General features: G+C 31.5%; 1 protein-coding gene and 1 long non-coding RNA gene across 2 annotated transcripts in view; one reads left to right on the top strand and one right to left on the bottom strand.

The window, feature by feature from the left end:
* LOC142328078 (uncharacterized) overlaps positions 1-3,773 on the bottom strand; it is a 193,506-nt gene extending 189,733 nt beyond the window's left edge. The window contains exon 1 of the long non-coding RNA XR_012757183.1: positions 3,650-3,773. This is a non-coding gene — a long non-coding RNA (uncharacterized LOC142328078). The remainder of the gene's footprint in view (positions 1-3,649) is intronic.
* Positions 1-12,942, top strand: part of LOC142328077 (paired mesoderm homeobox protein 2-like) — a 60,897-nt gene that overhangs the window by 38,198 nt on the left and 9,757 nt on the right. The window contains exon 3 of the mRNA XM_075371559.1: positions 11,754-11,904. Within this exon, the coding sequence (XP_075227674.1) occupies positions 11,754-11,904 (151 nt within the window). The remainder of the gene's footprint in view (positions 1-11,753; positions 11,905-12,942) is intronic.

Genomic DNA, 12,942 nt, shown 5'->3' with positions numbered 1-12,942 from the left:
TATATATATATATATATATATACATACACACAAAATATTTTATAAAACTGCAACTGAATCAAAGTAGAAGTAACATATATTACCACTCTACCTGATATAATTCAATAAATCAACGTCAAGAAACGAGTTAACAAAAACATAACTAATAGCTTGTATGTTTTTCTTGAAGATTTTTTTTTTTTAATTTTGTCCCATTTTAACAAGGCGTATTTAATAAATTATAGCTTCTATTAAGTTATATTTAAATCATAATACATGCATTTTATTTACAGACTAGAAAAACAGATGTTATTTACAAAATATTTTTTCCCCCATTATATATAACGAAGTAACGGCACAAACATATTTTTATTTCACTAACAATTCTTTAAAAAAATTATATAAACATTAAACCTATAAATCTATCATAATTAATAAAGTAAAAATCTTATAGCCTAATGAGTTATACAACTTAAGAGAAAAAAAAATTAAAAACACACTATGTATAAAAAGTCTTTGTTTAATTAACATCATCAGTACTAGATCGGTTCAAGCATGAAGAAAAGTAGAAAGAGGCAACATCCTTTTACTAATGTAATAATAATAATAAAAGCTATTCGTAAATACTAATCTTTAACCTCTTAAATTATTTCTGGAAGAGTAAATCAAACTGAACTCGTTTACCAAAAAGCTTTACTTGGTCTAAATATGAATAAATCACAAAAAGTAACAGAGATTCAAATCATGTAAATATTAAATTTCATTTTTAAGGAAAAATTCAATTCTTTCCGGATTTATCGATTCATCCAATCTCCTGTAAGGAGAACTAAAATGGAAACAATCATATTTTTATATTTAATCTACAAATTAAATTTTCAAAATTCCTGCCACCGACTTTTCATTATTTTATTTTGTATAATTATTTTGTTTTATTTGAGCAAGAAATACACAAAACAAACTAAATGAGAAAAATAAGAGTTATTTAATATTAGAATATATTTTCTGTCTGTAAGAAAATTAAATTATTATAACTGTAATTGATGAAATAATTAAAAATAACAAGTAGACCCTACACAAACATCAAATTTAAACTTAACACTGTGATTCACTGTGTAAGCGCGTATGAAAAATACACACACCCATACAAATTTAACATAATTTCAAATTAAGGTTAAACTGAAATAGTCGATTTGAGTTTAACATAGCTTCAAATTGATGTTATTTTCTTATGTTGTCTGTTATCCACCTTAAATTGAGCGCAACTGAAGAACAACCACACCAAGTCTTCATAGAATGTTCACATGCACAGCTTCAAAAAGATTACTACAGCAAATTTAAATTTCATTGAAATCTGTTGCGTAGTTTTAGAGATTTTAGACCCTCAAAATATCCAATTTTTTGGAACAATTGAGCGTAACTCAAAAACAACTTAACCAATCTTCATCAAACTCTTACATTCATTACTTCAGTATATATAAATTTGAATGAAACTGATCTAGTAGTTTTTGAAATTTTTGAACCAAAAATGTTATATATATATATATATATATATAAAGATAATAAAACCTGGTTATTATGAATATCAATATTTCCTGATATTTTGAGTTATTTTGGATGAAAAAGTTGCAAACTTTTGGGTTATTGTTAATATCAATATATCCTGCTGTTTGAAGTTTGGTAATATAAAAGAAGGTACTTACGTATTAACGCCACCGCAGCTACAGCTTTATTTAAAAACAAAGTAGTCAATCGGATTTCGGTGGAAAATAAACAGTCTTTTTATTAATTTTAATAAATGGTTATTTATATTTATTTATTTTATAAATATAATTTAACCAAACTTAAGCTACAAACTTAAGCTACCAAACTTAAGCTCGCTTCGCTCGCTAACCTTGATTAATTTACAGGAGTGTAATTTAAAAATATTATCTTGCACATTTTTCTTCCGTATACTAAACTGTTTTAAAATATCACTTACAAGAAACAAAATCAAAAAAAAAAATAGGAAGAAAATAGTTGAAAAAATTTAAGATTTTCTGAGTGATGAAAATCAGTTATTTTCATTAACACGTAAATATTTCTACACTAGATGAAAAAAATTTTAATATCCTTCAATATGCGTCAGTAGAAACTTTTTCTTTTTCGGCTTCATTAATTAATTCACCAGAGAAGCTTTGAAAGCTTGCACGTGGGAATATGTAAATGGAATTTTGTATCGTAAAAAAAATTCCATGCCTGACCAGGGTTTGAACCCGGGGCACGCCGGTTTAGAGACCGAGATGTTCACAATCAACCAAGGAGATCGGCCGTACGAATTTTTTCTATAACATATAAGTACGCTAAAAATTAAAAAAAAAAAATTATCTTTTACTGAAGAGACTTCACAACTTCTTAAAAAACAATAGAGCCAAGCATTTTTCCATTAAACGTACACTACTTATGTGTAACTTTATTATATGGGACAGGTCTTGTAATAATTATTGAAAAGTTAAACTATATTTTTTTTTTTTGTTATCTGAGACCGCAAACGTTGAGGTTCTTGGATAGAAAAAAATAAAATCTATGCGGTCAAAGAAATTAAAATACACTACTCTCCCTTCTATAACCGGTTTGATGGTTTATCAGCAGAAGTCTTCAAACAAAAATATATGAACAGAATTTGATACTAAAAAAACTGAATTTGTGTTCAAAATTACATTAAACCAATATGCAGAAATTAAAACCTTCAGAACAGTAACTCCTAATTACGGGATTATTGGTCTATTGTGGAACAGTATGATTTTATTTATTTATAAACGAAACCAATCTGATTAGCCTTCAAGACTTTATCACTTAACAAGACATCCAAATTGTCTTAATAACAATAGAAATATTAACGTTAATGGCTGTACTATCTACTTAATTGATAATTAATCCACATAATTATAAATATATTATATTTATAATATAATTGTGTAACTATATGGAAGTTTAAAATAATACAAAAAATCTTAACCAGTTATGAAAATTACAGGGATTTAAAGATTCTCGTAAGACCGATGAAGAGATGAACCACTCTAATGTTAAGAACAAGTTATCAAGCCTTATTTATGTAGAAAAGATTATATGTAATAAAACGTAAATTTTTGTTCTCGCAATGATAATTTGATTAGCAAACTATACCGCAAAAGCTTACAACATCAGACTTTAAATACAAATAACAAAAATAGTTCACTTAATTTAAGTTTAATTTTTAACTTAAGAACAGTTTTTTAGCTATTAAAACTAATTTTTCAAAAACGTATAAAAATTATTTTTTTACTTTTTTAAAACTAATTTTATTATTAATGATTTAAGAAAACTTTGATTTACTGGGTGTAGCAATAACTTTTTAAAACAAGTAGGTAGAGCTTTAAATTATATTGTATGAATAAACATCGTTGACAAACATTAAAAATTAAACTGTTAAACAAAATTGTCTACTAGCTCACGATTTACAACCATTACGAACTCTAACAACAGTTAATATGTAATAGAATAATATGTAACAGACAGATAATATGTAAACAGAACACTAATATGTAAAATATTACAGATTAACATTATTAAGCCTATCATCTAGTCAGTAATTATTAATTGAACATCGTTAAAATAAAAGGTTTGTAATAAACAATGTAAATTATTTACTTACTGACTGATTACAAGTAGTACAATTCAGACAAAATATCACTCATATACACAAGACCGATTTCATATTATAACACATTACAAATTCAAAACCAACTAACACATTTAAAATAAACTGTACATTTAGATCATTAACACGCGTGACAGTAACGTTGTTATTATAACAAACAAATTTCAGCACCAACCGACAGAGCGCGACTACGTCTACCACAGATGTTTGTGTAACCAACACAGTCACGTGACCTCCTCCACCTGTCTGAATCGACAACTCTTCCAAACTCATTATTAGAGAATGTTAATCACCTCCCCCTTTAATTTAATAAATATAGATCTTAAAGTTTTTCTTCTTTTTTATCATTTGATTCGAAAACAAGTTTATTATTTGCTTTTTCTTTACAGTATTTCCTACAACTAATTTATCATTATTACATTTGTTACACAACAGTTTAATAATAATAATTGTATAAAACATTTTTATATGTTAATTTAATTAACAAAGTAACGATTTTAACAATATATTAACTCATAAATATACGCAAACACACTCTCATGCATAACTAAAGCTTTTTTTAAGCCTCTGATTTCACTATTAGGTCAGAGGATAAAATGAAATAATTTTGTAGCTAGTGAAAATGCCATACATAATTACACCAATCGGTTATACATTAGTCTCGTTTAATTTTTCATTATAACTTAAAATAATATATCGAGGATAATAATATCGTAATAGTAAATAATATTAAAGATAATATTGTAATATCGTGGAACATATTTTCACCTATAACATGGAATACTGTGATCGATAAGTTTGTTATATTAACAATTTTTAATTAATTTACGTTCATACATTCATCAAAGAAAAAAGCAATCATTTTGCATTCTTGGAACTTAGAATGACGTCAACAATTAAAACAAATAAACTAACATCAGTATTCAAGATAAGAACATGCGCCACATTATTAAACTAGATAGAAAATTATGTTAAAGTAAGATTCTATTTCAACGTTTTATTTAATTTTAAAATAAATTAATTTTAATACCTTAAATAGATCCTAGGACATACTTCGTTTAGCTATAAATATGTATATTACACTTTCTTATTTTATAGTTATAATTCACCAAATAAAAAAATGTCAATACGCGTAGAAATATGGGGTGAAAGGGTTTTTAGTTTGAAAAATGTTAAGCATAACCGGTATTCAAACTCGGGACGTTCCGGAAGAACATAATCTGAGACTCTACATACTTTGTCTCGCAAACTGCTGTTAAGTGATAATTCCGTTATTTATTTATAACATCATCTAATTTTCAATTCAAAATTTTAAATAACGCAAATACAAAACTGTCACAAAACAGGTTGACTTCTTTAAATATTTTTTCGTGAACTGTTTTTTATTGGTAACTTTGTTTAATCGTTGTTATTTTACCTTTGACTAAGTACGCCGATCTGGTTTCGATCATTTTCTTTTGGGTTGTACTCTTAGTATAAATTGCTCCATAAAATGTGATCCCGTAATTAATTTCTATCAGATAATGTTTTTAAATTCACCAACTCAAGAAACATTTTTACATAATTTAAACCTTGCGGACTGTCCTAAACGTGTAGAATTTGCAAGTAAAATGTTTAATAATATTGACGACGATGAAACATTTTTAAAACGTATTATGTTTGCAAATGAAACGACTTTCCATGTCGGTGGTTGTGTCAACCGGCATAATTGTAGGATATAGGGATCTCAGCAACCCAATGATAATTATTGAGTATGTCAGAGTTTCCCCAAAAATAAACGTGTGATGTGATTTGATGTCCGATCGTGTGATCGGCCCTTCTTTTTTCATGAGCCTACTATCACAGGGAATGTTTATTTAGACATGCTACAACTGTACGTTTCCACGCAAGTTGACCAAATTGAAAAAGAAAGTAACGTTGCTATAATTTTTCAACAAGATGGTGCCCCCTATACTTTATCCTAGATGTTCGACGCGCTCTCAATGAAAGATTCCCTAATCGTTTGATTGGTAAGGCGGTTCCTGTACTTTGGCCTTTGAGAAGCCCAGATTTGACGCTCCTGGACGTTTTTCTATTGTGGATGCGTTAAAAAACGTTGTCTACAGTGAAAAAATCAGGGATGTACATTTGAGACAATGGATCACCGTTGCTATTGCCATAGTTATGCCTGCGATGAACCAGCGGACCTGGGCAGAAGTCGATTATCGGCTGAATGTTTACAGAGCGACCAGCGGAATATTGAACCACTCTAAGGTATGTAAAAAAACTTTTTGAGTTGGTGAATTTAAAAAAAAAAATATTAGTTTGATTATCTCTACTAATATCTGAGATACGATTTTTTAAATTTTGCAATCTTTTTCGATGACTGTACTTCGCTCATTTTAGAAAAAACATAGTTCCTAGTTAATAGTATGAACGTTCCTTTACATCATTTTTCTGGGTTACTTTTCTTATTTTTATAACACGCAAATTTCTCACCTTTACTTTTCTTAGAAACGAAGTTTTGTTTGCACAGTAGTACTTTTTTTATAATTTGTTTTTAAAAATAAAACTCAAAACTAAAGAACGTGTAAGTAGATAAGTATAAGTAGGTTTATAAGTAATAAACCCAACGTTAAAAAAAAAAAATAAAATAAAAGAAATAGATGTTTTAAAATGTTTTCTTTAAATTATATATTTTTGAAGTCAGTGCCAAATTAAGGAACAGCAAGTTAAGTTGATTGTAGATGTTTTTTATTTGAAGCCAATATAAAAAAAATTGAAATTTAAAAAACGTAAAACTTTTTTAAAATCAACCATAGAAAAAATAAATTTAAAAATAAAAAGATAAATATGCATAATTTTTTAACCCGTTTACTTCGTCTTCACACAACTTTTGCAATTATGCTGTACTTATAAAATTTATTTTTTAAATTTCGTTTACTTTACAAAATTATATTTTGTATAAAATATACCTTTAAATTGTAGGGCCATTTAATAAAATATTGAATTTAACATAAAATAAAAAAATATTATTTTATTTAAAAAATTGTCCTTACGGTATTATTTTACGTTTTTTTTTCTTTTTCTTTTAATATTATATAACACAGTACCAAAAGAAAACAATATTGTGTTTCAAAATGAATATTGGAGTTTTAAAACTTGTGTAATATTTTTCAAGTTTCACGTACATTGATTAGTTATACATGAAATGAAAAAGCAACTCAAACTGTTTTAGGCATGTGCAAGCTCTGTAGCCTACAGATTATGATTTGGGTACTGCCTTTGCAAATGAAATAATGCACCGTAACGATGAAGACTTTCTTTATGGTGTCGTATTCAGTGACGAATCAACATTTCATTATAATTGAAAAGTAAACACTCATAATCTGATTATCTGGGGAAAATCGTCACGAAATAGTGCAGTGTGAAAGAGATGTCCCAAAACTGAATGGTTTTTGTGCCGTATACCAACGGCAAGTTTACAGGCCGTTATTTTTTGCGGAAGCAAGTGTATCTGGAATGAAATATTCTGATATGCTTCAACTATGCCTCTTTTGTCAACTACAGTACGAACCACAAATCTTTATTTGGCAAAAAGATGATGCGCCTCCTAGCTGGCATAACGCTGTACGTGAGTGGTGAATGAAATTCTCCACAACCGCTGTTTTGGTCGTCGGGAACCAGATGACAGGGCTTGTTTGCCGTGGCCTCCACGTTCGCCCCGTGCGATTTTTTTTCTTTAGGGGTTTATAAAGGATCAAAAGTATGTGCGCCCCATCAATACCAGCTGACGACCACCTTCCTGACTTGAGACAAAGCATTGAAGCAGCTTTCGCGTCAGTTATTCCAGACTTGCTGATTAAAGTACGGATAACTCTCCTACCGGCTGGATGTGGACCGCGTGATGATTGGTGCTCGCATTGAACGCATAGGAAAAAGTGTTTGAGTTGCTCTCAAATGTTCTTCTTTCTTGAACAAGAAAGTAACGTTGCTGTAATATTTCAACATGATGCGCTCCCATACTTTATCCTAGATGTTTGACGCACTCTCAATTTAAGATTCCCTAATCATTGGATTGGTAGGGCTGGTCCTGTGCTTTAGCCTCTGAGAAGCCCAAATTTGACGCTTCTGTTTGTTTTTCTATGATGATGCGTTGTCTACAGTGAAAAAATCATTGTCTACAGTGAAAAAATCAGGTACATTTGAGACAGTGGATCACCGCTGCTATTGCCTCATGTATGATTTATCAATGCATGTAAAACTTAATAAATATTACATAACTTTAAAACCACTATATTCATTTTGAAACACACGGTACTACAGAGTATTCATAAGATATTATTTTAGACTGAATGTTCATGCATTTCCTTCATCGCATAAATATTTTCCTCTTACCTTGTACTTTTTATATCATCTCAACCTTAAGTTTTAAATACCTACCTTATCTTCCTGAAAAAAACTGATACAATCAACCTATACTTTATTTAAATGAATATTTAAGTATTACACACATGTGCATGCATGCGCGCACACAAACAATGCATATAATCATAATAAATTAAAAAATTCTACGTCTCAGAATTCAAACAGAGATATAATAATTACAATAATTTCAGAAGTAAATTACTGTAGAAAGTATTACAAAAGTAAAAAAAAAAGTATTAAGTATTAAAAAAATGGTGATATCAATAACTGTTGTAGAATACCTATTTTCTCTCTCTATGTACAAGAGATAAGAGGAAGAAGAAAAACAGAGTGAGAGAGTTAGAGAGATAGTAGTAATCTTGCTAACACAAATAATTATCCACATGATTTCTGGAAGCAAAAATTATTATTTTTTTTTTCTTTGAGGTTTTTAGGGGCATCGACTACTTTGGTCATTAGCCCCATCCCACTCCAAAAAAATAAAAATAAAAAATAAATAAATAAATAAAAAAGGTTCAATTATTCACATTTCTATGAATCAAAAATGTTCAAAAATTTACGTTCTTCTAACTTCGAATCCAGAATATTACTTTCTAGGCTTTCCTTTCGGCCATCCTTTCTTGCACCGTTTCTCCATTCTTCTGACGGCCTCAACCTCTGATGACAGCGTATCTGAGGCCTCAGACATGGCATCGTCTTCCTCTCTTTCCGATGCCAGTGACGTTCTGCGGCTGACGTCAGTTGATGAAAGTTTCGTCGGTGCTGTTAGCATCTTTGCTAGGGAATCTAAACTAACAAGCGATCCACTCTCCGTGGCGGATGAGCTGGACTCTATCTCTACTGCAGTACTGGGTCCAGCTGAAATAGATGCTCTCACCGAAGTTGATCTTTGCGCTTTTGGAGGCTCTATTGGTACAGGTTTTATATTCTCTACGTCTGGTGGTTTCTCAATAATAACTTGCACCTCCATTTCTGTAGATTCAGATTTTCTTGTCACAATTTCTTTAAGCTTGTGACTAGACGACGGAGTGATCCGTTTCTCTTTGCTAGATAAGTCAAGATTTTTTATTCTTACTTCAGTTGGTGGCTTAATAATCGCAGGTTTAGCTGGTGATTTAAACTGTGCTGGTGCGTCTCTGATGTCAACGGCGTCAGTCCGGGGATGAGCCTTCTCATCTTTAATTTATTTTCTCTGATGAGTCGACTCAATCTTTGAATCAATGATTCTTTCAATCATTGTCGCAAGACTTGGTGCCATCGTGTTAAGCAACTTCTCCACATTAATTTTAGATGTGGAAGGGGCAGCCGCTGCTTCTGCGTAAGAAGTCGATGGTCGTGGTGTACGTTGATTAACAATCTTCTTCGCTTCAGGATAACTGACCTTCTGAAGCGTTTTAACTTCCTGAATCGCTGTTTCTAATTTATATGTAGGGCAGTTTCTTGAACGACAATCGTGATGCCCTTTACAGTTAACGCATGTACAGTTAACCTGCGTTAACTGTACATGGGTCTTTACATGGGTCCCCCTCATGTGTTTTCTCTCCACATATGCATATTTCCTGCGCTTCACATCTAGCTGCTGTGTGTCCGAATCGTTGACACTTAAAACATCTCATCGGCTGCGGAATAAATGCTCGTACATCAAGCCGATGGATGCCAGCTCGTACCTTTTCAGGAAGATTCGGCCTATTAAATGTTAAAACATGCGAGGCCGAAGGAACAACTTCACCATTTCTTCGCATAGTTAGTCTGCGACACTGAGTCACTCCCTGACTCAAAATTTCTTCTTCTGTACAATTAAGAAGATCGCGACAAACAACAACTCCTCTGGATGAGTTCAGTGTGCTATGCGGTTGAACAGAAACCGCAAATTCAGCGATCTTCTTCAACGCCTGGACTTTCTGGCTTTGCACGTCGTTGATAGTTTCGACGTGTAATCCATTAAAAGTCTTTCGAATTTCTTTAATGGGACCACCAGCACAATTTGTAGTTTCTCTTGCGATTAAGAATGGACTAACCTTTTGGAAGTTTCCATTCTCCTTTGTAATAATTAAAAATCTTGGCATAGGTACACTATAGCCAAATAAGCTTTTACGTAGGTCTTTACTGATTCTAACAGCATCTTTCTTGATTTTGTCACACTCTTTGCTCTTTTTCCTCTTCGCTTGTGGCGAGTCGGAGGATTCTAAACGAGGGTGTTTACGTGCACCCTCTGCAACGTTTGATTGTTCAATATTCATGAACGGTTGATCCCTTCTGTAGCAAGGCTAGCCGCCGGGGTACACCCCCACTCCAGGGCTACTATCCTTGGAGGTCCGATCCAGTACTCCGGTGGAACCGGCATATGTCCTGGCAGAGAGCGGATGCGCAGTCTCTGCACTGACTCCAGGTTCCTACTCACCGAAGCTTTAAGAGCTCCCATGCACCGACATACATGGGCACCATTGCTACATGCTTGCGATCGCAGGGGGCATGTGGACAACGGAAGGGTCTCCGTTACACCTGCAATAACATTGACCCTGGCCGCCACATCGCCAGCTCTAAGAGTGGTATGAGTCCATTTCCAAAATCGTTTATTATTCCATTTCCTGCAGGTAGCCGAAAAATCCAGTCCGTTTAGTGACCTGAAGTTGGAAACAGGTCAAACGTAAAAAGCATAACTGAGGAATTAACTCGGAGCCCCGTTAGCCAGCTATATGTAATGTACGTAAGTACAGCTGTTGCCGCCCTGGATTATTATTATTATTATTATTATTATTATTATTATTATTATTATTATTATTATTAAATTAAATTATAATTATTATTATTCCAGAAAACATAATTAAATTTTTTATTTTAAAAATTGTATCGCTGTTGTCAGTAGTATGAATTTTACCGTAAACCCTAAAACTCTAATAAATGATCATTAATTTTTTATTAAAACAATCTCTAAAATATCAAATATTAGAGTTAACATATTGGTATGTTTGAAATAAAACATTATAGGCTTTAAAACATTATTGATTTGGAGCATATTTTTTTTAATAATAATGGAAATATTCTACCTTAAATACAGTAGGTCATTATTAGCACTGCACTATTCATTATATTGGTATTATTGTGTGGTATACTTATTTGGTCATGTATGCCAGCCATAATGGTCCTGATGCATTATATGAATCAAACGTATGTTATAGAAAAGCTGATGGAGATAAAAATTAAAAAAGGACAGACCAAACTGACAATAAAATCATTAATCATGCTCATGTACTTATAAATGCATCAAGAATCTTCTATTCTAAAAGCCAAACATTATTCATTCTTACTGTTACTCTTAATGAGCCCAACAACTGTCTGATAGGATAATCTTTGATAAAAGATAAATAAACACCAGAAATATACTACTTTATCTACTTGCCTAAATAATCTCTTCTTTTAATAGATCTAAATTTGATTTTGTCTTGTGATATAAAAGGATGACTAATTATCTTGGAATTCATGAAATAACTTAAAAAGGGAAACACTATTTCCTCTCAGGAATTATTTTGCTAACTGGCTGTTCCTATAAAAATAAGAATAGGAATTGGAATAAAGCAGATTATCAAAGATAAGGAGATTTCCAAATGGATCTGGTACTAACATAAGTTTTATCTGAAACATAATCAGATTAAATAAAAATTTAATATAAGTAATTTATTTCTGTTAAAAGGTTTGGTTTCAAAATAGAAGAGCAAAATTTCGACGAAATGAAAGAACAATATTATCACAGAGAAATCACTCAATTAGAGGAAACTCAGAATCAACAGTAATTACAGAAACTCCACTAGCACCTAGAACAAATACAGCTCACATTTCTACAGGTAAACTGATTTCTTAATTTTTTTGTAATAATTCAATGAAGAATTGGTGTATTTATTTATTATTCCTTACCATTAAATCAATATATGTTATTCTTTAAAGCCAAAAGTTTGTTTGTCTGGGATTTATTTGTAATAGCATCACGTGAGAACCAACCCATCAATTCCTTTCAAATTTGCAGTGTACATTCGTGTTATCCCAGAGAAGGTTTTAAGTCATAAATGTAGACCCTAGCTCCCTTGGAGGTGAAGCTGTGAGTTAAAGATATTCACTAAAAAAAAAAGAGTTATGAATTATTCATCATCAAACGTGTGTGTACTTTAGTTACTACAGTTATTAACTACTATTCTGTTTTTTTGTAATTTAGTTTCTTTTTCAGGTTTCTATAAAGCCTAAATACTTTAATTGTTATTTATAAGTAAATTCTCACAACCATAAGGGTAACGAACACCGCGGTGCTCCAGGAGATGAAGCCCTCGACTAGACGGGAATGGCTACCAAAACGAGCTCTGTCAGGATCAGAGAACAGGAGCAAAGTGAGCTCTGCGGCCCTGTGACTTAAGAGCCTCTGGGTCAGTTCCAGAATTCACCTGGTCCACAGGAGTCCAGGAGCACCCTGGTTAGACATTCGGGCAAACGAAGTGAGCCCCAACAGTTTAGTACACGCATAGAGTGAATGTATATATTACTCTACAACACATCATTATGCCACGCTTACCAAAATGTAGTCAACATTCTTTTCTTAACATCATAGTTAGATTTTCATAGCATTCATAACTTCTCTTCATTAATTTATTCATAAAAATTGTTACTTTAAATAATTTTAATTGTAAAAAAAATAAAATTTAGATTAATGTTTCCACAAGTACTCTACTTTTTTTTTGTGGCTTGAATCTCCAGGATTCTTAAGAGAAAGAGGATGTAGCGAAAAACAATCACTCAGGGAGATCCTGTTTAGATTATGCCTACTTGATTACCAAGTATTATGAATTACTTTGAATATCAAAGTAAAAGGAATCAATAATACAATGCAATTTTCA

This window comes from Lycorma delicatula, chromosome 7 (assembly GCF_047948215.1).
Source record: "Lycorma delicatula isolate Av1 chromosome 7, ASM4794821v1, whole genome shotgun sequence".
NCBI lineage: Eukaryota > Metazoa > Arthropoda > Insecta > Hemiptera > Fulgoridae > Lycorma > Lycorma delicatula.
This window is presented reverse-complemented; position numbering and strand designations above follow the sequence as displayed.